Source organism: Phoca vitulina, unplaced genomic scaffold (genome assembly GCF_004348235.1).
Source record: "Phoca vitulina isolate PV1807 unplaced genomic scaffold, GSC_HSeal_1.0 scaffold44, whole genome shotgun sequence".
NCBI classification, from domain to species: Eukaryota; Metazoa; Chordata; class Mammalia; order Carnivora; family Phocidae; genus Phoca; species Phoca vitulina.
The window spans coordinates 7,930,145-7,954,629 of record NW_022589747.1 but is presented as its reverse complement, the minus strand read 5'-3'; the positions used below and the strand labels follow the sequence as shown (position 1 = coordinate 7,954,629).

General features: G+C 35.2%; 1 protein-coding gene across 1 annotated transcript; it reads left to right on the top strand.

Moving 5' to 3' along the window:
* The first annotated feature begins 2,629 nt into the window (after positions 1 to 2,629).
* LOC116648507 (zinc finger protein 135-like) lies at positions 2,630 to 22,674 on the top strand. The gene is given in 3 exon segments (XM_032430506.1): positions 2,630 to 2,704; positions 4,838 to 5,890; positions 22,471 to 22,674. Coding segments are annotated over 3 exon segments (1,332 nt in total).
* The last annotated feature ends 1,811 nt before the right edge of the window (positions 22,675 to 24,485 follow it).

Here is a 24,485-nt window from a genome sequence, read left to right as displayed (position 1 = left end):
AAATTTAGAGTCACGAAATTACAGTTAAGGTTTATCAGTAATGATGAGACTGTAAATAGATGTCTAATTTACATTCCTTAAATATTAACGTGTAGTGGAACTAAGTTCTATAGCTTTAAAATGAATAATAAATCATCCTTCATATAATATTTTAGTCAACCTTTGTAAAATATCTCATGTAATTATAAACTAATAGTTATGTAACACTTATTATAATTTACCATGGGAATACTTCTTCCTTGAGTGTCATTTTAGGGATTTAGAAAAAAGTATACTATCAAGAAATAAATTTTTCCATATATTTGAAATATGTACACAAATATTTAAAATATTATATATTTATTGTATTCCCAGATAAACACACACCATCAATATAAAATATATATTTTAAATAATATTCTGCAAGAGTATTTTCCCTTCAGTATGCTTTATCAGTAATTTGCAATGGGAGGAAAGTAGTATTTGCCTTTGAGAATCACTGCCATATTGCACCACTGTATGTTGGTATGTGTGGGTCCTATTCCTCACTTTTTTTAAGTGCTGGTAAAGAAAAAAAAAAAAAGGATTTTGGACCATTGTTCTATAATTGCACTGTTACATTCCTGAGGACTTAAGTCCCAAAGTTTGAGTTGATCAAGAGGTGTTTCATTTGAAATCAGTTAGATCACAATCTGATTTGAGTGTAAAAAGTCACACATATATATATGGGTACTCATTTTCTTGAATCATTTCAACAGTACATGAAAAGTGAAATAATGTTGCAAGGTCGCATGAACTGGTTGCAAGCAGCAGCTATCCTTATGACCTGGCTAATCTTCAGTGCAGACTCAAGTGTGTAGGCTGGAGATTGAGTGACACGCCACCTCACCTTTCTGACCAGAAAAATCCCTTGGTAATTGCTACACTGACTCTGTAACCCCCAGCTAAGTTTACCTCAATGGAAATTTTTTCTGGAAGTGTTGGTTCACCCTTAAATTTCATCACAGGAATCAAACTGATCTAAGCTTTACCATTTGGGACAAGCTACCTTGCTTCACTTACTGCGTTTCTAATTAAATTATTGATGGTGATTTATAAAGATATCAGGAACTTTAGTGGGCGACTTCTTTGTGTAGTAAATGCCACTTTTATTCTATGGGAAACACTGATTTAATTCTTAGTGGGAAAAGAAGACCCTAGAAATGTCAGGATGTTACCCTGAGGTAAAACATTTGTTTCCATTTCTTCTAGATTACTGCCTCATGGATTTCTCACCTAGAAAATCTGTACCTGTGCATTATGTACCCATTTACCATGTGTGGGTTTTTTGTGTACATTTTGAAGATATTTCTGAATATGTCCTATTTATGTAATCTGCATTTTTATTCTCTGAGGATTATTGATTGTTTCCATTCACCTTTAGGTAACCAGTAACTGAATGCTAAGTAGTACACTGATATTTCATTAGTTTTAATTAAAATGATTTGATAAACCATAAAAAAGTGCCTAATAAAATTCTTTAATAAAGATGACTCCATGATTTCACCTGAAAAGAACATTCCTAACAACCATTCCCATCACCCACCCTCACTCCCTAATAAGCGATAAATTAGCCATCAAATGTAGCTGTGCCCAGGAACCAGATACATCTTTATGAAGCAGAAGTTTCGGACTGGAGTTACAGGCCACCTGGACACCGGGGCTGACATAGGAATTATAAGAACAGTTCCCCTCTTTGGAAGAAATAGGTTGCAAAATGGGGAAGAGAATCAGAAATCCCTGTGTAAAGAAGGAAGCTGGAGCAGGTCCTTCTGCCTGTGAATGAAGGCTAGAGATGATGGTGACCACAGTTTGGCACACCCCTTGATGAGAAACTGCTATCCTGAAGGTGGTATAGGACAGGGAAGAGCTAGACAGCCCTCAGATTGGCAATTAGGCCAATTCAGTGGGTGAGAGCTCCCTGCTGCCATCATGATATCTGGTGCTTTACTGGGGGTTCTGAAAGCCTCGATAAAGGTAATGCAAAACTCCAAGAAATGAAGACATGAACAGAACAGGAAAAGAGCAGTTCCACTCAAGGTTATATCTAAATTAAAATTTAGAGACAAAATCATATATATAAAAGTCATATATATATATATACACACACACACTAGTTATATATATATTAGGTATATATTTCATATAGAAATCATATTTATATCTATTTTATATGCAAAATCCAAACCAAGAGAAATTGTTCCCTAGGAAAGAAACCTAATGGACATAGAAAATGATTCTAAAATCATGTTTACAATCTTTAAGAAAATCAAGACAAGAGCAACTTCCATTAAAAATGAAAAAAAAAAAAAAAGGACAATGGAGTGGCAACAAAAACATAGTTTTAAAATCTTTCCAGATCCCTGCACACTGTATTAGGCAGGACACCTTCACTATGTACAGGATAGTAAAGCCAAAGACCCAGGAATGCCACCTACAACAGTATGTGGTGTTAGGGTAGCCCTGTGTTCCCCAAATCACAGGAAGGTGGAGACAAACCTGGGACAACCGCCTGAGTCATTTCTGCAGCTATGAACAGAGAAGTGGATGGAAAGTAAAGTGACTTCTAATGTCCCTGTGAGCCAGAAGACATAATATTCATTAACAGTTAATGCCCAAAGGTGAAACATGGAAAGCTGAGGAAGGCACAAAACTGGCCATGAAATATGCAAGCTCCAGTTTGCAGGTGAGTGAAGGATTCTATAGAGACAGTTGGGTGCTGGGGATGTCTGGGCCCTAAAAGCTCTGAATTAATCAACTTTAAGATCCCACCAAGGAAAAGCCCATGGGGAGGTGAAATTTCTGTGAATGGAATCCACATAAGAGGGACAAAGAAAGTATGGGCAAAAGAGAAAAAAAAGGATCCTGACAAAAGTTGGGAGAGAACTTTCAAAAAAGTTTAAAGCCATATTTTCGGGAACTGTATTGTAACAATAAAAGGAAGTTCCAGAATCTAGAGCTGGTGGTGAAGCTAAAAAAGTAATCAAAATCCACCTCCTCTTCTAAGAATAGAGGAAAAGTCACCTCCTTTAAACTTGAACAAGAGAAAATATTACAGTTCGACCCCATAAAAGTTTCATCTAAAATATATGATGAATAAAGAGAATAAGAGTTCTAAAAAATGACAATGCTTTACCAGAAAGAGAAGACTTCAAAGCAGATGCAATCTGTCAAAGTGAGTTAGAATAAATTATAAAACCAATAACATTTATGAAAGCAAAGCCCATCTTAGAATTAGAAATACCCAGAAATAAGAAGATTGAAGAAAAGAGAGATTTGAAAAAACTAAGGAAGAATTGCTAATGAAATGAGTAAAAACCGTTTTTGAATAAATATTAAACTAGATGGAACGGAAGAGTGAGTTAACACCAGAGTTAATGCCATAAGATACATAAAACATGGATAAAAATGATTTGACAGAAAGCAATAGCTACACAAGATAGCATCTGAGTGAAGGGACACACTAAGAAGAGAACCAAAGCAACAGAATGGAACAAGAGGCAAAAACTATAACCCAAGGAAAGTTTCCTGACATAGAGATGACTTGAAAGTAAGTGTGTATTGAAAGAACACACATCATACTTGGGAAAATCAACTCTGAGTGGCCGATGCTGGGAACTCTTTTTAGGAAAAATATTTTAGGAAAACTTTTGAATTCTAAAGTAAAAGAGAGAGGAAAAAATATCCTCAGAGTATCCCAGGAAAAAGTCTAAATTGCTTTTAATTCAAGTGACCAGATAATTTATTATCCAACCCAGGAGACTGGAGAGTAAAAGGAATGAAAGCACAGGGCAACTGTTGTAAAGCAGGAATATCCTGGCAGAAAGGAACATTTGATCCTCCTATTTAGAAAAGAAAGAAAATCGAATCGACATCAACCTTTTTGACTTCCGTAGTTTATGCCCGGAGACAATGAAGTAGTGAATTTAAGTCCATCAAGGAAATAAAATAAGAACTAAAGATTTCATATCCAGCCGGATTGACTTCAAAATGCCAGGAGGTCTGTAATAAAACATGCGAAAATTCAGAAAGTATTTTTCCCTTGACTCACTTCTGATATACCAAAAGATCTATACAGAGGAAGAGATAAAACAAATAAAATAGCTCGCATAGACTACAATCTAATAAAAAAAAAAATAGAACTAAAACCAACCATTTGATCAGATAAACATGGATTTTGCTTATTTAAGTCACCAATTACAAAGATTTTCAGATAACTAACAAAGTGAAATCTGACATTTTACCATGTATAAGAAACACCCATCTTATAAAACAGTATTTAGGAAGTTTAAAAATAAAAGGACAAATATAAACCAAGAATAGGTAAATGAAAAGTAGAAGAGGAGTCTCATACTTGATATTAGAATTCAGACCAGGAAGCACTGAAAAAGCAAAGGTCACTTTATAAAGCTGAAAGGTTCACAACGAAAATATAACAATTACTTTCATTATTTATTATCGCTCCCAGAACTTACTGCAACACCGTTCTTAGCGGAGAGAATACAGAGCTACAGATGCTTGGAGGAATCGAATCAAACTAATAGTCGAAGAAATTAACGCATGTCTCTCAATGCAATACAGATCAAGGAATATAGACCTGAACAACATAACCGACAATGCAGATTTCACAGAAATGTATCAAAGTTGCAATACAAATAGCAGAGAATAGCTGTTCTTTCTAAGTTTATGTGAAACATTACCCTAGTTTTGACTGCAAAGAAAACCTTCATGAATTATAAAGGATGCAAATAATCCAAAGAGCATTCTCTGACAACATATAGTAACATAATCAATTTTAAATAAAAGGCTTTTTTCTTAGAAATTAAGGGAACAAAACTATCAAAAGACGTTCTGGGAGAGCTCCCAGCCACAGGCAGGCGGCACGCTGCGCTGCTGTGCCCCAGCCACAGTCTGTCCACGGGCGGGGCGCAGGGACCCTACAGAGGGTCCCGGGGAGCGGGGAGGGGAGAGGCTGCGAGCCCTGCGCTCTCCCGCCGCTGGGGCCCCGGCCTGGCCGGGAGCAGCAGGAGCGGAACGGCCCGCAGGCTCCCCAGATGGAGGTGTCACGGAAGGGTTACCCACACTTCCAAGCACTTCCAGCGCTGATGCTCGTGCAGGTGATGAGGATCCCCTGGGAAATGTTTAGTGTCCCTACCAACTCCGCATTGCTCCTTCTGCCCGCAGTACGGAACCAGCAGGCCCACAGGGTCCAGACAGACCTTTTCGGTGTCCAACTTGTGGGGTAAGACACAGCGTATTCAGAACCTAAGGAAAGCACGTGCTCATCCGTTCAGGAATTAAACCATTTCAGTGTGAGCGCTGCGGGGGAAAGTTGGCCAGGGCTTCCTCGCTAAAGGTGCGTGGCCTCAAGCGTGAAGGGCGACGCAGTTTCCAGTGCCGGATGGAGTTTCCAGTGCCGGATTCGTGCCATCGCTTCCCTCAGCGGTGTAAACGCCACGTGAGGGCTTCCCAGCACATTATCCGCAAGCCTCGGATTTACGGGTGCAAAACCCGCGGCGCCCTGTTCGTGCACCTGGGGAGTCCGGACCGTGAAGCAAGCTGCTTCCAGAGCCCTGATTTCCTGGTAGTGGCCTGCTTCGACCAGGAGCAAGAGCAGGCTCTTGTTGTTCTGGGTGATCTTGGAGAGCACAGTTTTGAAAGCAACTGCCCTGTTCAAATGCCTGTAATTTGCCAGGTCTCCTCGACCCAGAACTGTGAAAGCACTTTCCCCTTGGGGTCTCTTGGAGGGCTGGCAGAAAAAGAGGAAGAAGAGCCAGAGCAACCAAACACCAGTGCTTGTGCCAAAGCAACCAGAGAAGAACCCCCCCCCCCCCCCCCCCCCCCCCCCCCCCCCACATCAGAGCTGTCTTCTGTAAGCACAGTGATTTCATGGTTTGGCTTCATTTTTGGTTTTTGGAAAGTGCCTGTGCTGGATCTTGTACATTTAATTTAAATTAAATTTTTTAAACAAACAAACAAAAGTTTGGGAAAGGATTTTTCATGACTGAGAGGCTGCTTCGGTAAGTTGACAATAACATATTGTTGAAACATAATTGAAACTAGGAGACTTAAGGAGAACCAGTTGACTTAACCCATAGATCAGTTTCTTCTTCCATTGTTAAAAGTAGGCTAAGGAGATCAGCAGATAAAGGGGAATTCAGATGATTATTGATCTTCCTGAGGTGAAAGAGTTCAACAGAACAAATTACTGAACAGAATTCGACAGATAGCCTAAATAGATGTTTACTCCCATACACAGGACATTGTACAATATTTTGTAAAGCCTGATGGTTTTGGAAATATTTACAGTAAAATTTCTTAAAAATTATTAGGGTAGGTACTTCTGAAACCCATGTATTTTTTTTTTTTTTAACTTTGTCATTTCTATTATTTTTCATGGTGAAAATTTGCTGTTGGGATAGGCATTTCCTGGACTTTTTTAGTACCGCTCCAAATAATCTTTCTTCTGCTTTCTCTGCTTTGCAGAGACTCGTGATTGAGAATAGTCAGGCTGTGCATGAAATGTGATAGGGAGTGGAAAATGAAGTACATACATCTCAGCTTTACAGGAACTCTTGCAATACTGACTAAACTGTGGTTTACCTGGTCTTTGAATGTTAATGCCTAGCTAATTAGGTCATTGCCCAAATCATTTTTTCTCTTGCCCCATGAACAATACTTTCTCTTACATATACTGGAATGTCATATGAAGGAAAAATATTGGAGATTTTCTATATTTTATGGATAGTTTTATGTATTGTTGGAGATGTTTTAATTGTGCTGATTTAGACAAAAAAAATTCTCTGTTAAGAACACAAATCCAAAATATATTCTAGGGGAAATAGAATCCAATTATCACAGAGGAAATAGAGAAAATGTTTAAAGAGCTCCTTCATAAAACCCAGCATGATTCAGTTGCTTTCACAGGTTAATATTTTATATGGATTTTCCTCATATCTGTGGTAGATGCACTGCTGGGAAAATGAACTGGTTTCTCTTCAACATTACTATTAGTCCTGGACAGTACCTAGCATTATGTCCTTTGTTTAATAATTGCCAGTTCTTTTGTTTTACATTGAAAAATTTAACTTTTGCAATTTCTGTTTTTATGAATTTATTTAAGCTATGATTCTCTAAGTGGCCATGTCTCTACAGTAAAATTTGGAAGTGACTCAACTCTTCAGTGTCTCAACGACTGAAAGGTATAAATATGTTTAGTGTATGGATGTGAGGTTCTAGGTGGCCCATGATATTTGAGAAAATCTTTTCTGTAAAAGAATTTTCATGCATCCTGCGTAACAGTAAAATGTCTCCAGAACATTCATGTATGTAAAAAAACTGTCCATGATTATCCATTTTTGATATCAATAAATTATGTTTTGAAGTATTTATTATATAATGAATTGTCCAGGTATGCATATAGATGTGTTATTGGGGGGATATATTTTTGCTTGGAACTTTTCCAAGAATTTACTATTTTGGAAAATTATGTCAATAAGTATTTAAGCCACTAACTCAAGAAATCCGTGTTAGTCTTCATTTTCTGTTGTCACATTTGTGATTATTCTCTACATAACTATATTTTTGAAAACTTCTTTCATAAAGTTTAAGAATGATATTCTATGAATAATTGAATTTATTTTTATATCTTTGTGCGCAGTTCTTCTTATGCCAAAACATTGGTTTTAATTAAGCAAGGAACTGTCAAGATTAGGTAAATATTTTGCCCACATTTACCAAAAAATTTTGAAAAGACTTATCTTACTTCTGACATACAGAGGGAAACTGTTGAATATTATCTTTGAAATGTTTAAAAGTCTTCTAATCAGCAAGACAAAAGCATCAATCTTATGTAAAAAATAGCAGAAGTAATAACCCTGTAAGCCATGGAATATTGGAGGAAAATTAATCTTACTAAATGTGAAAAGGGTTATTAATACACTGATAAAAAATTCAAATGACGTTATATCTCTGTCCAATCGAGCAATGATACTGTTTTTAAGAATCAATGAGATGTTAAAACATTTTACAAATAACCATGTAACAGACTATAGTACAACAAATTTTTATTACAACTCATTGAAATCATCCTATGTTACAAATGAAGTTTAACTAATAGCATATGTAAGTTGTTTAAGGAATGAAAAAGTCATAGAGGAAATGCTATTTTAACATAGTTATTTATGATGGATACAATAGGGTTGCTAGTATACACACTGCTTAAAAATTATTTCACAGAAAAAATAATTCCTTTTACCAATGTCATTGTTTCTATAACAGAGGAAACCACAGATATAATTGGTCCACAACATGGATTTACAGCACTTTGGGAGATAACATCAAATATTTTACTTATTTATTCCATTATTACTGGTAATGTTTATTTATTAAAAGATCTTAGTAAAATACTTGACAAATCATGGAATGACATGACATGACTGCTATCAGTTAATATAACATCAATCCTTTAAATGACAGATTATTTGGTAAACAACAACAATGAGGAAGATGTTAACATCTTATCTTACATAAAAGTAAGATGGGTCTCTAAAGGAAATTGTTTAAATATATACTATTAATATATTATAATAATGACATTTTATGCCATTAGTTAAAAATTAAGGATACTATTTTCACTTCTAGTTAGAATGTAGTAAAATGTTAATGATTGTCACTTTTAACAAAAAGAGACAGAAAGATTAATGGATAAAATAAAATCATACATTTCTATGACACTACTGAAAAGCAGTGGGTACAAGAAAGGTTTGGTTGATTAAATAGAGAGAAGTACAAATCCTTCACATGTTAGCAGAGAACCATGGCATCATCTATAGATTAGTATGCAGAAAAGTAGGTCTGTCATTGACTGGAGACAGGAAAATTTGCAGGACTGAGAAGACATAAATCAAGCTTTGAGTGGCAGCGCAAGCTAGAGGGATGGGTTGATAGCTAGAGAACCCCAAAAGGGAAAATAAAGCTTAATCACAATGTTTCTCTGCCACCCTCTCATCAGACTGTAACCAAGGAAGCAGTAGTGAAGAGGTAGTAAGTCAAAAAGAATCTATGTAACGTCATGTATTCTCAATGTGCTTGGATTCTGGGGTGCTGACAAAATTGAATACAAAGTTGAAGAAAAACTATCTGAAACTCGGCGTTTGAGCCCTCTCGGCTCAAACCATGTAAGATCAAAAGTTTAGCCTTTTGGTGATGCTGGCATAGAGTTTAAAGACTTAGTTCACTTTAAATGTACTCAGTAAAAGTGTGGTCCAGTTCCAGATCAGATCAATCATGGAGGAATCAAAATAGCTCCTCATCGTAACTGCCCGCTCCAGAAGAAGGCTTGTGATTTCTGTGAAAATAATAAGTGAAATTTAAAAATATACTGCATTCTGCACTTTTTAAGTCTTTAAATAATATTTGGAATAAAAAAAATTAAAATAAAGAGAAAGAAAGAAGAAAATGCAACTCAAATAAAAAGGGGGAAAAAAAGCCGATAAGCAAATTCTGAGTACCCAGTCATTGGAATGACTGTAAAGGACTTTAAAACAAGTATTAACTTTTTTTAAATATAGGAAGGAATGGGTGAAGAAATACAGAATTTTATAAGAGAAATGAAAACTCTAAAAAGGATCAAATAGAAGTCAGAAAATAATAAAATATCTAAAATAAAAATGTTGGATAGGCTTAACAGCAGATTGTACACTACAGAAGAAAGGATCAGGGTAGTTAAAAGCAGATTAAGAACTGGTCAATTAGGAAGTACCCAACTTGAAGTTCACAGAGAAAAACAACTGAAAAGAAAAAGAGTCAGTGACCTGTGAGACAATACCACGCAGTCTAAATTATGTGTAATTTGAGCCCCCAAAAGAAAAGAGAGAGCCTGGGGCAACAACATTTTTTTTGAAAAATATTAGGTACAATTTATACAACTATGATGAAAAACACCGAACCCAGATCCAGAATCCCAGTGAAGCCCGAAAATAATAATTAGAAAGAAAATATCACTTAGGTACACTAGAGTCAAACTGATGAAAACCAAAAAAGAAGGGAGAATCTTAAAACAAAACAAAGCAAAACAAACCCAAAACAGAAAAGAACACCACACTACATACTGTAGAGAAACATTAAGCTTATCCAGAGTTAGCCAACTAAGAAGTATCAGGAATGGGATTTAAACCCAGTTTTAACCGGCACCTGTATTTATGTTTTTAACACTATGAAAGTATGGTTTCTTCTATCAGTGAAATTTCCCATGTAAATATGTCCATGATAATATATCAACATATCTAAAAGACACTATGTAATTATCTCCATAGACAAATAAAATATTTTTTAAAAAATCCAAAAAAAGTTTATGAAAAATAAAACTGAAGGGGCGCCTGGGTGGCTCAGTCAGTTAAGTGTCTGACTTCAGCTCAGGTCATGAGCGCAGGGTCCTGGGATTCAGCCCTGCATGGGCTCCTTGCACAGCAGGGAGTCTGTTCTCCCCTTCTTTCTCCCCCTCCCCCTGCTGGTGCGCTTTCTGTCTCTTTCTCAAATAAATAAATAAAATCTTAAAAAAAATAAAATAAGTAAAACATAAGAAAATGAAAATAGATGATGTAGATTATCATTATTCTTTTAATATTTTGCTTCACTTTATGTACTAAAATTTTATTGAGGATTTGTACATAAAAGATTGTTCTGTAGTTTTTGTGGATTATTTTTTTTTTTTTTGGGTAGTATCTTTGAACTTGCTACAAGTTTATATAGAAGAGAAACAGTTTGGAAACTATTTTTTCTACATTCTGAATAATTTTTAAGGTATTAAAATTGTCTGTTCTTTCAAGACTTTTTTAATCTGAGCACATAGCTATTTATGGGATGATTTTTAATAAATTATTTTATACATTATATGACAATTGGATCATTCAGATTTTTAGTCTCTCTAAGGCCAAACTTGATAATTTATAAAGCTAGGAAATGATTCATTTTCTCTGTTTCAAATTTGTTAGCCTAGAATTGAGCAGAGTACTCTATGATACTCCTATTGATTTGCCTCATACGTTTGGCTGTTTCCACATGTAATTTGTTATTTTGTATATTTACTATTCCCTTTCCTCTTTTTCTTGATTAAGTGAGCTGACAGAATAACTCATTAGTTATTTCCCTCAAAGAAATTGCCCTTGAATGAATTTATTAGTTATATGGTTTTCATCTGTTTTCTTATTTATTTCTATTTTCTTTATTGCTTACTTTTGCTTTTCTTGGGAATATTTTGTTGTTCTATCTCTTTGAATTTTCTACTTCCAAACAAAATAGTGTGATAGGTGTGAAATTAATAATGAAAAAAAAATCATTTAGAATGGAGTCTAAAGGGAGGCTGGCAGTGGAGTTCTGATTCCCCTACCACTTGTAAACTGCAGACCCAATAAGAGACCCACCTTGCAAATCCCGGATACTTGACTATCCCAGCCCGAGGAAGAAAGGCTTTCTCTTCTCCCTGGCAACAGCCCAGCCAATGAGAGACAGTCACAGCTCAGCCAATGAGAAGCCGCTATACTCCCAGCTCCCAGTTACACCAATGGAGTTTTTGTTTATAACAGCCCCTCTGACTCCCATCTTTCCTCGAGAAAAGAGGGCTCCCGTCCTTTGTTCTGCAGACGTGCCTGTGGTTTTGCCATGGCCTGCTTGTCCCAGATTGTAATTCTCTGTTATGCCTGAATAAACCCATTTTCTGCAGGTAAAAAAACTGGCAACTTTATTTTTAAGGTTAACACGGGCATAGGATAGACATTTCCATTCCAAAAGGGTGGGGATAAAAGGAATAACGGTGTCGCTAGGGCCCAGCCTGCCAAAATTTGTTACATTTCAAGACCTAAGCATGATTTTCTGTGGTTTGATGCTTTGCTCTGTGCACATGAAGGCTTGCTCGGTCCTGCCTCTAGCCCATCTCCCGGCCTCTCCCTTTTACCTAAAGTTCAACCCTTAGAATTCTTCCTTTTTTGATACGCAGCACATGTTTATAGCTTAGTTGCTCTATCATTCCATTTCCTGCCCCGGAATCCCAGAAATTTGACAGTTTTCCTATATTTCATCCCATGTCTTCCCTTTGAGTCCTGAGCGGCAGGGTTTTAGTGGTATCCTATCTCATTAGTACCCCGACAGATCTTTTCTTCTTCCATGTCAAGGGGGTCTACACCCTTAGACAAGAGTGCCTTCCACGTATTTTTCCTGGAAAATCCCCTCTTTTCCTGGTTTCCGCCAAGAAATTGATTAGATTCATGACTCACACACCTAATCTCTTCCATGAAGACTTTCCAGCCACACTCATGGCTTTCTATCCAGAGCAGCTTTACCAACAATGGGGACTTGCTCATTTTAACATCTTTTGTGATCTGAACAGGCTGAGAACTTACAAAGTCAACAAGTCATGGTTCTTTTGCTGAACGGATCTTTCCTCAATCTTTCTCTTCCCTCTCACATTTTGCCATAAGCAGGAAGGAGAAACCAGTTTGCATCTTCGGCACTTTTTATTCTTTCACAGTTATCCCAGGGGCCAGAAGTCCAAAATCAAGTTGTTGGCAAGGCTGGTTTCTTCTGGAAGCTCTCAGAGAGCATCACTCCATGTCTTCTGCTGGCTGCTGTCAATCCTTGGCATTCCTTGGCTCTGGCTGCCCTTCCGTCTCTTCCTCTGTTTTCACATGGCTTTTGTCTCCATGTGTTGCTGTCTTAAATCTGTGTCTTTTAAGGACACGTATCATTGGGTTTAGGACCCACTCTTAGGCACATCTGCAAAGACCCTATTTTCAAATAAGACAGGTACCCGGAGTTAGGACATGGACATACTTATTTTAGAGCCAATATTCAACCCATTACATATATATGTATGTACATCTTTGTGTGTTTGTATATATGTGTGTGTTCCATTATTATTATTTTTGAGAAATTCTCTCTCGCGCTCTCTCTCTCACTGTCTGTTGTAACTACTCTAGTGTGTAGCACAAAATCTGAGTCTCTGTTATAGAGTATCAGAACTCTTTGATCCTAAGAGATTTGGTAGAAATTCCCTGTGAAACCAGCTTTAGTATGCTAAAATTTTCTGTGTCATCCAGGCATTAGCTGTTTAGGCTTTCTACCTCTAACGGGTTAATTGTCTTAGTCTGTATTTCAATAAGAAATTATCCCTTCCCAGAGAGGGAGGCAAACCATAAGAGACTCTTAATGATAGAGAACAAACTGAGGGTTGCTGGAGGGGAGTTGGGTGGGGGGATGGGCTAGGTGGGTGATGGGCATTAAGGAGGGCACTTGTTGTAATGAGCAATGGGTGTTATACGTAAGTGATGAATCACTAAATTTTACTCCTGAAACAAATACTACACTATATGTTAACTAACTTGAATTTAAATTAAAAAAAAAAAGGGGGCGCCTGGGTGGCTCAGTCGTTAAGCATCTGCCTTTGGCTCAGGTCATGATCCCAGGGTCCTGGGATCAAGCCCCGTATTGGGCTCCCTGCTCTGCGGGGAGCCTGCTTCGCCCTCTCCCACTTCCTGTGCTTGTGTTCCCTCTATTGCTGTGTCTCTCTCTGTCAAATAAATTACTAAAATCTTTAAAAAAAATTACTAAATTAAAAAAAAGAAATTATCCCTTCCGATGGGATGTTCACATTTATGTGCATAGAAGTCTTCAAAATAGCTTAACATTTAAATATATATATATTTTCTTCTATATCAATGGTTATTTGCCCTTCTTGCTTATTTCTTATTTTGTATTTTTGTGCTTTGGTAATATATTCTTAAAAATTAAGCAATGACTTGTATATTTAATCATATTTTTCAAGCACCAGGATTTTGAGTCATTCATTATTAGGTTTACTCTTTTTCTAGTCTCTGTCACTTTAGTTTTTTCTTTTATTATTTTCCATCTTGTGCCTTCTTCTGGTTTACTTTGTCATTCCTTCTCTAGGATTTTGGGCTGGGAGTTTAATTCATTTATATTCATTCACCTTTTTTTTTTACTAACAAAACTGTATAGTGGTGTCAAATTTCCTCTGATCAATGCTTTTGATATATTCTACAGATTCTGATATATTTATCTTCCATTATCATTTTTTGTTAGAAATTCAATCATTTTAATTTTTATATCTTCTTTAATACCTGTTTAACAGAGGGTGACAATTGATATTTTCAAGCAAAAATTATAAACATGTGCTATGGTTTACTTGGAAGTAAACCATATAAGATTGTAGCACAAATAATGGGAGGACGTATAAATGGAATTATAATATTTTAAGGTTTATTCATTCTACAAAGAGTGATATGATATTAATTCATGGCAGATTGTGATAATTTAAGGGTGGTTGTGCAATTTCTACAGTACTAATTTATAAACAAACAAAAAACCCAAGGTGAAAGAACTAAAAAATAATAGAGTAGGTAAAAAGAATACTGACAATAAGCATTTGAATAATCAAAACAAAGCTGTAAAGGAGAAAATAAATAAAACAAGTGGAAAACAAACCACAAATTCAACCACATATATAATTGCATTAAATATAGTTGGACTAAACAATTAAAAGTCCAATTAAGAAGATGGGGTTTTTGTTTGTTTGTTTGTTTTTAAAACAAGACTCAAGTAATTCTATTTAAAAAGAGGTACTTGATATATGAGGATGCAGGTTGAAAGTGAAAGTAAAATGATTGAAAAATATAGACCATGCAAACTTTAAGCATAAAAAAGGCTGGTGTATTAATATCAGAAATGAGCACTTCAAGGTAAAGAGGAGCATTTTATAAAGATAAAAGGGTTGATTTATCAAAAAAACATAATAATTCTAAATAAATGTGTACCTAGGAGACTGAGTTCAAATCAAATGAAGCCAAATCACATCCTTTTACAATTATGTACAAAGAAACTAAATTACTTATTATAATAACATTTCTTAGTTACATATTTGGTTGAAAACAGTTTCAGTGCAGTTGTACAGTTAATGCAGAAATCAATTTGAGCGTCCTTATAGAATATTTAGAACTAATAATAAGTTACCATCAATGAATATAAGACTCTCTTTAATTTTATTAGTAACTATTAAATCAAAATTATGTTATTTTCAGCATATGTATTTTTATAGTTATTGAAGCAGAATGAAAAAAATCTGTTTTGAAAATTAAATGTTATTATTTTTTTAATCTTAGGGTTGTCTGTTGTTCTTCAGGCTTATCCTGGTATTGTCCATAAGGTTTCAAATGAAATTGTATATTACCTCTTTTCTCCCCTATCACCTATTTAAAATATCATCCTCAAGATTAAATGTATCTAGATATATGTGATAGGTCACAAAGTATGAAAAAATATTTCCTATTATATTTTGTTACAATCATACGTCATAACATGTTAAAGAAATTTATTTTGATATTATACTTTAAATAAGGTCCAGATCATATGCAAGACCATCTTATTTTCTCATCTTTGAAACTAATTTGTCTTGGCTTGTTATTCTTACTTAAGTTAAGGTGATTTTTCTCTTATTATACACAAAAATGAATGGCTTATTCTTACTTATTCTCAAACTAATTTTTATTCTAATGTCTAATATTTATTTATTTATTTAATTAATTTCTTTATTGAGAGTGCCTGCCTGTGCAAGCGGCAGGAGGAGGGGCAGAGGAAGAGAGGGACTCTTAGGCAGGCTCCACGCCCAGGGCAGAACCCACTGTGGGGCTGGATCTCACGACCCTGAGTATCGTGTCCTGAGGCAAAATCAAGAGTTGGATGCTTAACCGACTGAGCCACCTGGGTGCCCTTCTAATGTCTAATTTAAAATCTGCATCTGCTCTTTCATTTCTCTTTAAATTTGCAAAAAAATGCTATATGGTCATTTTACTTCACTTAAATCTAAACTTACTCATTATAGATATAAGCTTCTAACTATTATTTCTTCTAGTTTTGAAATACATATTTTTTCCTGGAAAGTATTTCCTATAAGACCTTACATTATAATAAGGCCACCAGAAATTATTTTAGAACTTTTATGTGTAGATAGTTTATTAGTAAATTCTATTTAAATTTCAGTGTTAAAACAAACATTACAAAATCCTGGATAAATGGGACAGTGTGTTGGGTCTAATAATGTTGACCTCTAATTTAGACTTTCTATCTAGCAAAAGTATGGCTAAGTTGTCATAGTTCTAAGTTTTATTTTCATATATTTCTTAAATATTTCTCTAATCCTCTACTATCACATATTTCAGTTTCTTTTTTTCTCTTCCTATATACTTTAAATAATTTATTTTTAACTGTTATTGAAGTATAATTATGATTCACTGTTAAATAGCTTCATGTGTACAACATAATTATTCTACAATTGTATACATTACTCAGTGCTCAGTAAATAAGTGTAGTCACCATCTGTCATGAAGTGACATAATGACAATCTTATTGACTATATTCCCTATGTTGTACTTTCCATCTTCATGACTTATTTATTTTGTAACTGGAAGTTTGTACCTCTTAAACCCCTGTATCTATTTCACCTATCTCTTGACCCACCTTCCTCTAGTAACCATCATTTTGTTTTTGTATTTTTGAGTCTTTTTTTCTCTCTTTTTTTCTTTGTTCGTTTGTTTGTTTTTTAAATCTCACACATGAATGAAATCATATGGTATTTGTTTTTTTCTGCCTGATTTATTTTACTTAGTATTATTCCCTCTAGAGCCACCCATGCTGTTGCAAATGGCAAGATTTTATTCTTTTTTATGGCTAAGAAATATCCTAAGATATATATATATATACCACATCTTCTTTATCCATTCATCTATTGATGGGCACATGGGTTGCTTCCATATCTTGATGACTGTAAATAATGTTACAATAAACATAGGGGTGCATATATCTTTTCAAATTGATGTTTTTTTTTCCTTTGTGTAAAAACCCAGTAGTAGAATTACTGTATCATATGGTATTTATCTAATCCTCTACTATCACATATTTCAGTCTCTATATTTAATATAGTGGAAAGGGAGTAGATGAAAAGCCACAACATCCCTTTCTTGTCTGATCGAGTAGAAGAGTGGAAGTGTCCCTTAGTAAAGAACAATCAGACATGTGGTTGGTTGCTAGGAGACCTGTTTCTGCCACCCGTCCTATCAAAATTTCACAGTAGATAATAGAACCAACAGACACTTTTTTGTGAAATCAGAGTAGAGATAATTAATGTTTCATTCCAGATAATTACAACACGAAGCAGTAAATCTGAGGGATAGTGTTTTAGAGATACCCTGAATTTCCTTGACCATTACTCTAATGTGGGTGGGCAACCATGCTGCTGAGAAGAGTCTAAAATTAGTTGAAAGAAAGAGTTGATGCTAAAACGTGGTCTTGACCAGGATGCAGATAACAGCAAAGAAGCTTACAAGATGGAGTTCAACTGAATGTCAGCAGACACTCAGGTGGAGAAGAATAGCTACTTCATGAGTACAGTTGGGTTAGGCAAAGACCAGAAGGCCTAACTGTGCATTGCACAGTTGTACATTGCAGAAGATGAAACTGCAAGATGACCATCAACCAGATGCATTCTTTGATTCAGTGTTATGACTCAGGACCCCCAGAACTGAGATGTCTTTTGGAGGAAGGAAAAGCGAGAAATGAGGAATACCTAATATTAGAATTAAAATAGAATAACTCTAAAAATGCTTTTAGTACAATTCAATTATTTGCTATTATGCAGAAATCAAGACTCAAACTAAAACTTCAGGAAAGTTTTAGAAGAAAAGAGTTATATAATTTTTGTAGAACCAAAATTCTAGTCTAGGAATTAATCCTTATATTAGAATAAAAATCATCTCACTGGAATATGTGCTTCTTTCTGGATTACAGTAGACTCCTTTTAAAATCAATTTCATTGGATAACACAACAATTAGATAGTGAGCATCTCAGGAGAACAGCGAAATGTCCAGAACAGGCATGATAGAGGAAGGGCCGAAAAGTTATGTAAAGGCTAATAAAGGGCCAGTAAATCTAATTTTCATTTTGTGCTACCCTTCTTAAGACTGAGTTATCATTGCATAGAGAGTCAGATCCAATTGGAAACAGGTCAACAAATATTATATTTCGTGTGTATATGACATATTATATGTATTTGCTGTATTTCATAACAAGTCACTTCTCACTTATGATAATTTTAATCTAATTTTTTAAAGTTTTGCTCAACAATATGTTCTGTAGAAATATTTTGAAATGTTGACTTTCTAAGGTAGCTATTTTTTTTATCAGTTTGCATACATATATCCCTGCATTTAAATATATAAATATGTAATACATAAGTTGGAACTACTAAATACAATTAATAAAACTAGTGGCAGTGTACATTATGTGAAAAGGAAAACTGATTTCACATTTACCTCCCTTGATGAAAGCCTGAAACAGGAAGGTCATCTTCTCAAATTCCTATTCACTTTCCTTGTTGCTCTAGTTCCTTGATTATAGATGACTATAATTATGGTGGATTTAAAAATCTTGTCTGAAAAAGGCTTTTTATACCTCTTTGTGAACTATCACTCATGACATTATGAAAAATTTAAAATACATAGGAATCACTCAGGGATCTTGTTACGAGGTGGATTTCTGGGTTCCAGCCACAGAGACTAATTCAGTGGACCACATACTGCTGATGTTGCTCATGTTTGGACCACACCTTGAGGAGTACTGGTCCAGTCCACAGACTACACTTTATTCCTAAATGGTTCTCTCTAACTCTGATGGAGCATGCACTTGGATTCCACTTTTGCTCATAGTTTTTGTAACCTCTAAGAACTGACTTCAGAAACTATTTCTCTCTTTAAAACTCTCCTCTTTTAGCTCTTTCCTCTAAGATTGGAAACATCTTATTGTTAAACAACAGCAATAACAATATCCCCTTTCCCTCATCCCACCTTCCTTTCCTGCTGCTGCTTCTCTCTGCCTGCCCCACCCCTACCTTTCTCAACCAATCTTCTTACAGGCATAGTCTGCTCTTTGACCTCATCCCTCTCAAGGCATGAAATTTGCCATAATTCACCCTGCAGTGCAATAACTGACAAAAATCATCTGATGCTCAACACCCTGTCAAGTACGATGGGCTCTTGCTGTTCTTATTTTACTATACCTTAGTTTGACCAAGTTATTGTTTATACTGTGGGCCACTCACTCATTGAAACTCTATTCTCTTGATCCCATTATCAACCTCTCTCATGGTTCTTCTTACCCTTTAAGTTCTCACTTTTCTGCCATTTCCACAAAATCCTCCCCTTCCTCCTTTGTGGATAACACATCAAATTCTTCAACATTCTGTCTTTAGCTCATCCTTTTCCTAATTTTATGCTGTCTGACTTCTACTTTTGTCCTGACATCCTTCTTGAGTTTTGGACTCAGGTGCAGAAATGTTACCCTGGATTTCCATAATCAAGCTTAAGCATATTTAATAATTCCCTTTCCAAACCTATTCTTCCGGTCTCAATATGTAGATCCATTTCATTCTAGCTCTAATCATGAGAGCCAGATACATGGCATTCATCTTCTCACCATCCCCATGTCTAAGCCATTCTTACTTCTTTAAGGCTTTCCTCCTAAGTCCTGTTCTCACCAGCTTTACATTTACTGTTGAGTGGGCACCATCTCTCATTTGGACAATTACTGTGTCCTTCTAATTGTGTTCTCTGCCTCTTCTCTTTGACTTCTCAATTCTACCTTGTAGACAGGTGAATTACCTATAATAGGAGTCATGATCACTTACTAAAATTCATCAAAGATCCATCTACCTTATATTTATTAGTCTGGCAAATGTTGAAATTACACTATTTCTCCAGGTGCATTTGTGAATACATCTTACTTTGCTCCTTACCTGTGAGTAAGAGTGAACAAACACTGTTGTATTTTGCCACTAACCCTCTGCCTACTTAGAATATACTTTGCTTCATTTCTTCTTATTAAAAATTTTAATATAGAAAAATTTACAGAGTTATATAACAGAAACATACATCAAGAATTACTTTTTCCTTTGGATTTTTTAAAATTAGAGTTGTGTTAAATTTTTAGATTAGAATTTGAAAGTGTTCATTCCACTTCTGCTTCCTACTTTTACTGTGATAGTAAATAATTGTTAACTTTTGCCTGCCTGGTTTCTACACCTTGAAAATGAACATAATCATTGTGCAATCTTCAGAATGACTTAAGAATTAAATAAAGTACATTTTGTAAAGTACTTGGAAAAGGTGCTTGACACATGGAAGATGCTCAGTAAATATTGGCTTTAATTACTGTTTTTCTTTTGTTTGCTTTAATTATTATTATTAATAATTTTATCAGAATTGCATTTCCTTATTCATGAAATGGGCTATTTCATTTTTTGCTTCATCTTTTATGTATTTCAATGTTTTTATAATTTTTTTCCAAAATTATTTTTCTAAGTAGACTTTTTTGATAGGAAAAGGTAAAATATCTTACTGGCACTTGTATTTTTCTAAGTGGCTACTGCTTTTACAATGCTGTCGGTATTCCCGTTTTTAAATTTATCCATCAAATCAGCATGCTCTACAATTTGTCTGTAGAATCCTTTGCATTTTCTGGATAAACAAAGTAAAATTTTAAAGCAAGGAAAAATTAGCTTTTTCTTTTCAAATCTTTTGCTACTTTTTTCTTGTTTCATTGTTTGTCTTGAATTTCTAATAAAATATGGTTACAAGATGCTGTCCTTGGCCAAACTTTAGTCAAGTTGTATTTGACAAGGTCTTGACCTTGGCACCTATCCTTGCCAGATGTGCATAGTCTAGTTTTAGCAAGAACCCTGATATTAGTTTAGATGGAATCTACCCCACCCTTATTAAGTGATTAGTCTCAATATCTAGTCAAATTCCTCGTCCTCCTCTCCTTATATCTGGTCATTCTGGATGCCTCCGCAAGAATCTCCTCTAATATGTGATGTCTCTTTTTAGTAATTTTCCATACACTGAGCCACACCCTCACACACATCTTTTTCCTAGCTATAAATCTTCGGCTGTCTTATTGTATTCAAAATTGAGCCCAATTCTATACAGAGGTCTCTTTTCCCATATTGCAAGTTTCTGAATAAAATCAGTCTTTATCCCTTTAAGGAGAGTCTGGAGCTGGTTCTGTTTGGTTCTGTTCACACTAGGTGTAATAATGGTTCTGACTGGTTTCCACCTGAATTTAATTGGAACACTTCTAAAATGGGACACTAAGTGTGAAGTTTACTATAGGTTTTATAAAAAAATATTTTTCATTTAAAGTTTTATTTTTTTCCCTCTGCTCAGAATTTTTATCACTGGTATGTATTAAATATCTCAGAATATTTCATCGTTAATGTTTGCTAATTTTATTTTGTATGTATTTTCTCGTATTCTCCTAATCATGTTTTTTTTTTTTTTTTTAATGGATTTAACCATTAAATCCATTAATGGGGTGATTTACATGAATAGATTTATAATGTTGAAACATTTGTCTGCACACCTGAGGCCAAATTTGCTTAGTAATTGTTTTTTGAGTTTTAATTTGCTATCTTTTTTTTGTCTTTTAGGATTTTTTTCATCTATGCTCATAAATTAGATTGGGCCATAATTTTCTATTTTTTGTCTCTATTTGTCTTATTTTGGTATCAATGTTACAATACCCTCATATAATGAAATGGATAATTTCATTCCTTTTCAAATTCTCTGAATCATCTTGCAATTATTTCTTCCTCATCTTTCTTGAGGTTGGCAGAACTTATTTATAAAACCACATCTGTAACGAGATCTTTTTGGTGAAAAAGTAGAGGTGACAACAATTTAATTCCTCTATTTCATTGTTTTACATAAGCATTCTACTCATTTAAAAAGAAATACTTTTTAAAATAAATACTTTTAATTTGTAAATTTCTAAAGATTCTTTTCATAACAAAATAAGTTCAAAATAAAATATTGGTCTAATTTGTTCAAAGTATTCTTTAATAATTAAAAATATTCTAGCTATAGTCATGCCCCAGCTTTATTTCTCATAGTGTTTGTTTAGGCAATTCTATTCTTATTTAATTATTTCTGTGCAGTTTATCCTTCTGATGAGTTTTGCTGTGTCTTCTTCCGCTGCTGTTGTTTTTGCTGTTGTCTTTAGAACCAGTTTTGGTTTGTAGAGGATGAAGGACATTGCAGATTGCTACTTTGTATCCATTGCCCTTCAACATTTCCAAGAGAGCTCCAACTTGTTCAGTTGTCTATTCTTTTCCATACATTGGGACTCAGAGACGTTAACCCTAGCCTCATCTACGGGGATGGATCTCGTCAGACTAGGGTCAATTCTATCTTCCCAGAGAGAGATTAATTCTCAAATGAGTATGTGAACACATTTGGCCCAATGTGATGCTAGCTGGTATTTGAAAGGGGTTTGAGCACATTCTTGTTTGTTTGTTTTTGTGAGCTAGTGAAAGCTGTGTTTTTCTTCTTCAGGATTTGTGCTGCACAAATGAAAGAGAGTTCTGGGAATACTGTGGCATCTACCAGTCTGAAGATAAAGCCAAAACATGGATGGGAAGAACCAAGAGAACTGGAGAAATGGACTTGAAGTCACTAGACGAAGCAGCCTTGAATCCCATTTCAACTCTGCCTTCATGTGCAAGTGTGATGATTAATATTATGTTTCAGTGTAGCTAGATGATGGTGATTGGTTGTTTGGTCAAACACTAGAAGCTGCTGAGAAGTATTTTTTAGATGTGATTAACATTTAAAATAATTTTACTTTAGCTGAAGGAGATTACTCTCCATAATGTGAATGGGCTTTATCTAATTAGCTAAAGACTGAGTTTTCTCAGAGAAGAAAGAATTCTACTTCCAGACTGCCACATAGAAACTATGCATAAGTTTCCAGTCTTTGAATTTAATACTGGCATCAACTTCTACCTGAATCTTCAGGCTGCCAACTTGCCCAAGATTCAGACTTGCCACCAGCCCCTACAATTGTATGAGTCAGTTCTTTAAATATTTCACTCTTCCTTCTCTCTCTTGTTTCTAATATATATCTAATCTATACCTATATCTGTATTATAGAGAGAGAGCAGAATAAATAAACAACCTGAGGCAGTTTATTAATACTGGACTTAAAGGATATTTTTATGCTAAGGTTATTATTTAGAGCCTTAGGTCTTTGGTTTCAATGAAGCTTTATTAGCCAGTACTGAAATTTAAAAACAATATTTAGGAAAGCACTTCCGGGGCACCTGGGTGGCTCAGTCCTTAAGCATCTGCCTTCGGCTCAGGTCATGATCCCAGGGTCCTGGGATTGAGCCCTGCATCGCATTGGGCTCCCTGCTCCGCGGGAAGCCTACTTCTCCCTCTCCCACTCCCCCTGCTTGTGTTCCCTCCCTCACTGTGTCTCTCTCTGTCAAAAAAATAAAATCTTAAAAAAAAAAAAAAAGGAAAGCACTTCCAGAATAATGGGGTTAGTTACCTCTGAAAATTTACTCCTCTATAAAAGCATGATAATGCTGGTAAATATTGTTAAAATCAACTTTTACAGAATTCTGTAAATTAACCAAAAGCTGGCAATAATCCAAGGGATATTTATTCAAGACAAATGGCTGAATCTCAGTAAGATTGAGTTTTGTGAAGTGTTAAATTGCCCTTTTCCCCTTCTGCTGTCCCTAACTCGAAGGGAGACTTACAAACCAACAGTCTTGTAATAATGGTAGTCATGAGAACCAGCAGCCAAATACCTGTTGGAGAGAGAAGAATAGGTTTGGAGCTTTCCCAACCACCCAAATAATTGTTATTATTTCACTTATCTGGCAGTTACTTGAAATACCTCACACTGGGCTTATTTGTATTAGAAGTGATTTAGAGTTTGTTCAATTCTTTTCCATGGCATGTTTGGGAAAAATCAGTGTCAATTGGTTTAACATTGCAACTGCCTCAGGTGGTGATGTAGCTCGGGCGAACAAGAAATTAACTGAAAACTTAAAAGGAAAAGCTGTGGCATGAGACAAACATAAAGAGCTTTGAAAAGTTTTGACATATTCTTGGGAATCTAGAAAACCACATTCACACACAGGATTGGGCACATGCTTAAAAGAGATCTGAGACTGTCCTAATCTCTTTCCTCTGGCTGATCTTGAGGTTCTGTGCAACTAGGAAGTGAAGAATAAGGCAGTGTTGTAAACTGTCTGCCAGAGCATTGAATGCATGCCACACAAACCTTCAGCAAAATTTGGGAGTCTTATTATTTTAAGAAAATCAATTTCCAATCATTAGTTGATCACTGACCTAATTGAAGGGTCTTCAGTGGCTATACATGATGAAGAATATAGACTTTGCAGAATTAGTATAGGAAAATCACTAAGCAAACAAACAACAGTAACAACAACATGAAAAAAAAAAGCAACAACAAGAACAATAAACTCTGAGAAAAGGGGAATCTGATTTCCAGATTTGCTACGTTATATCACTTTGAGTGTCCAGTTTAAAAAAAA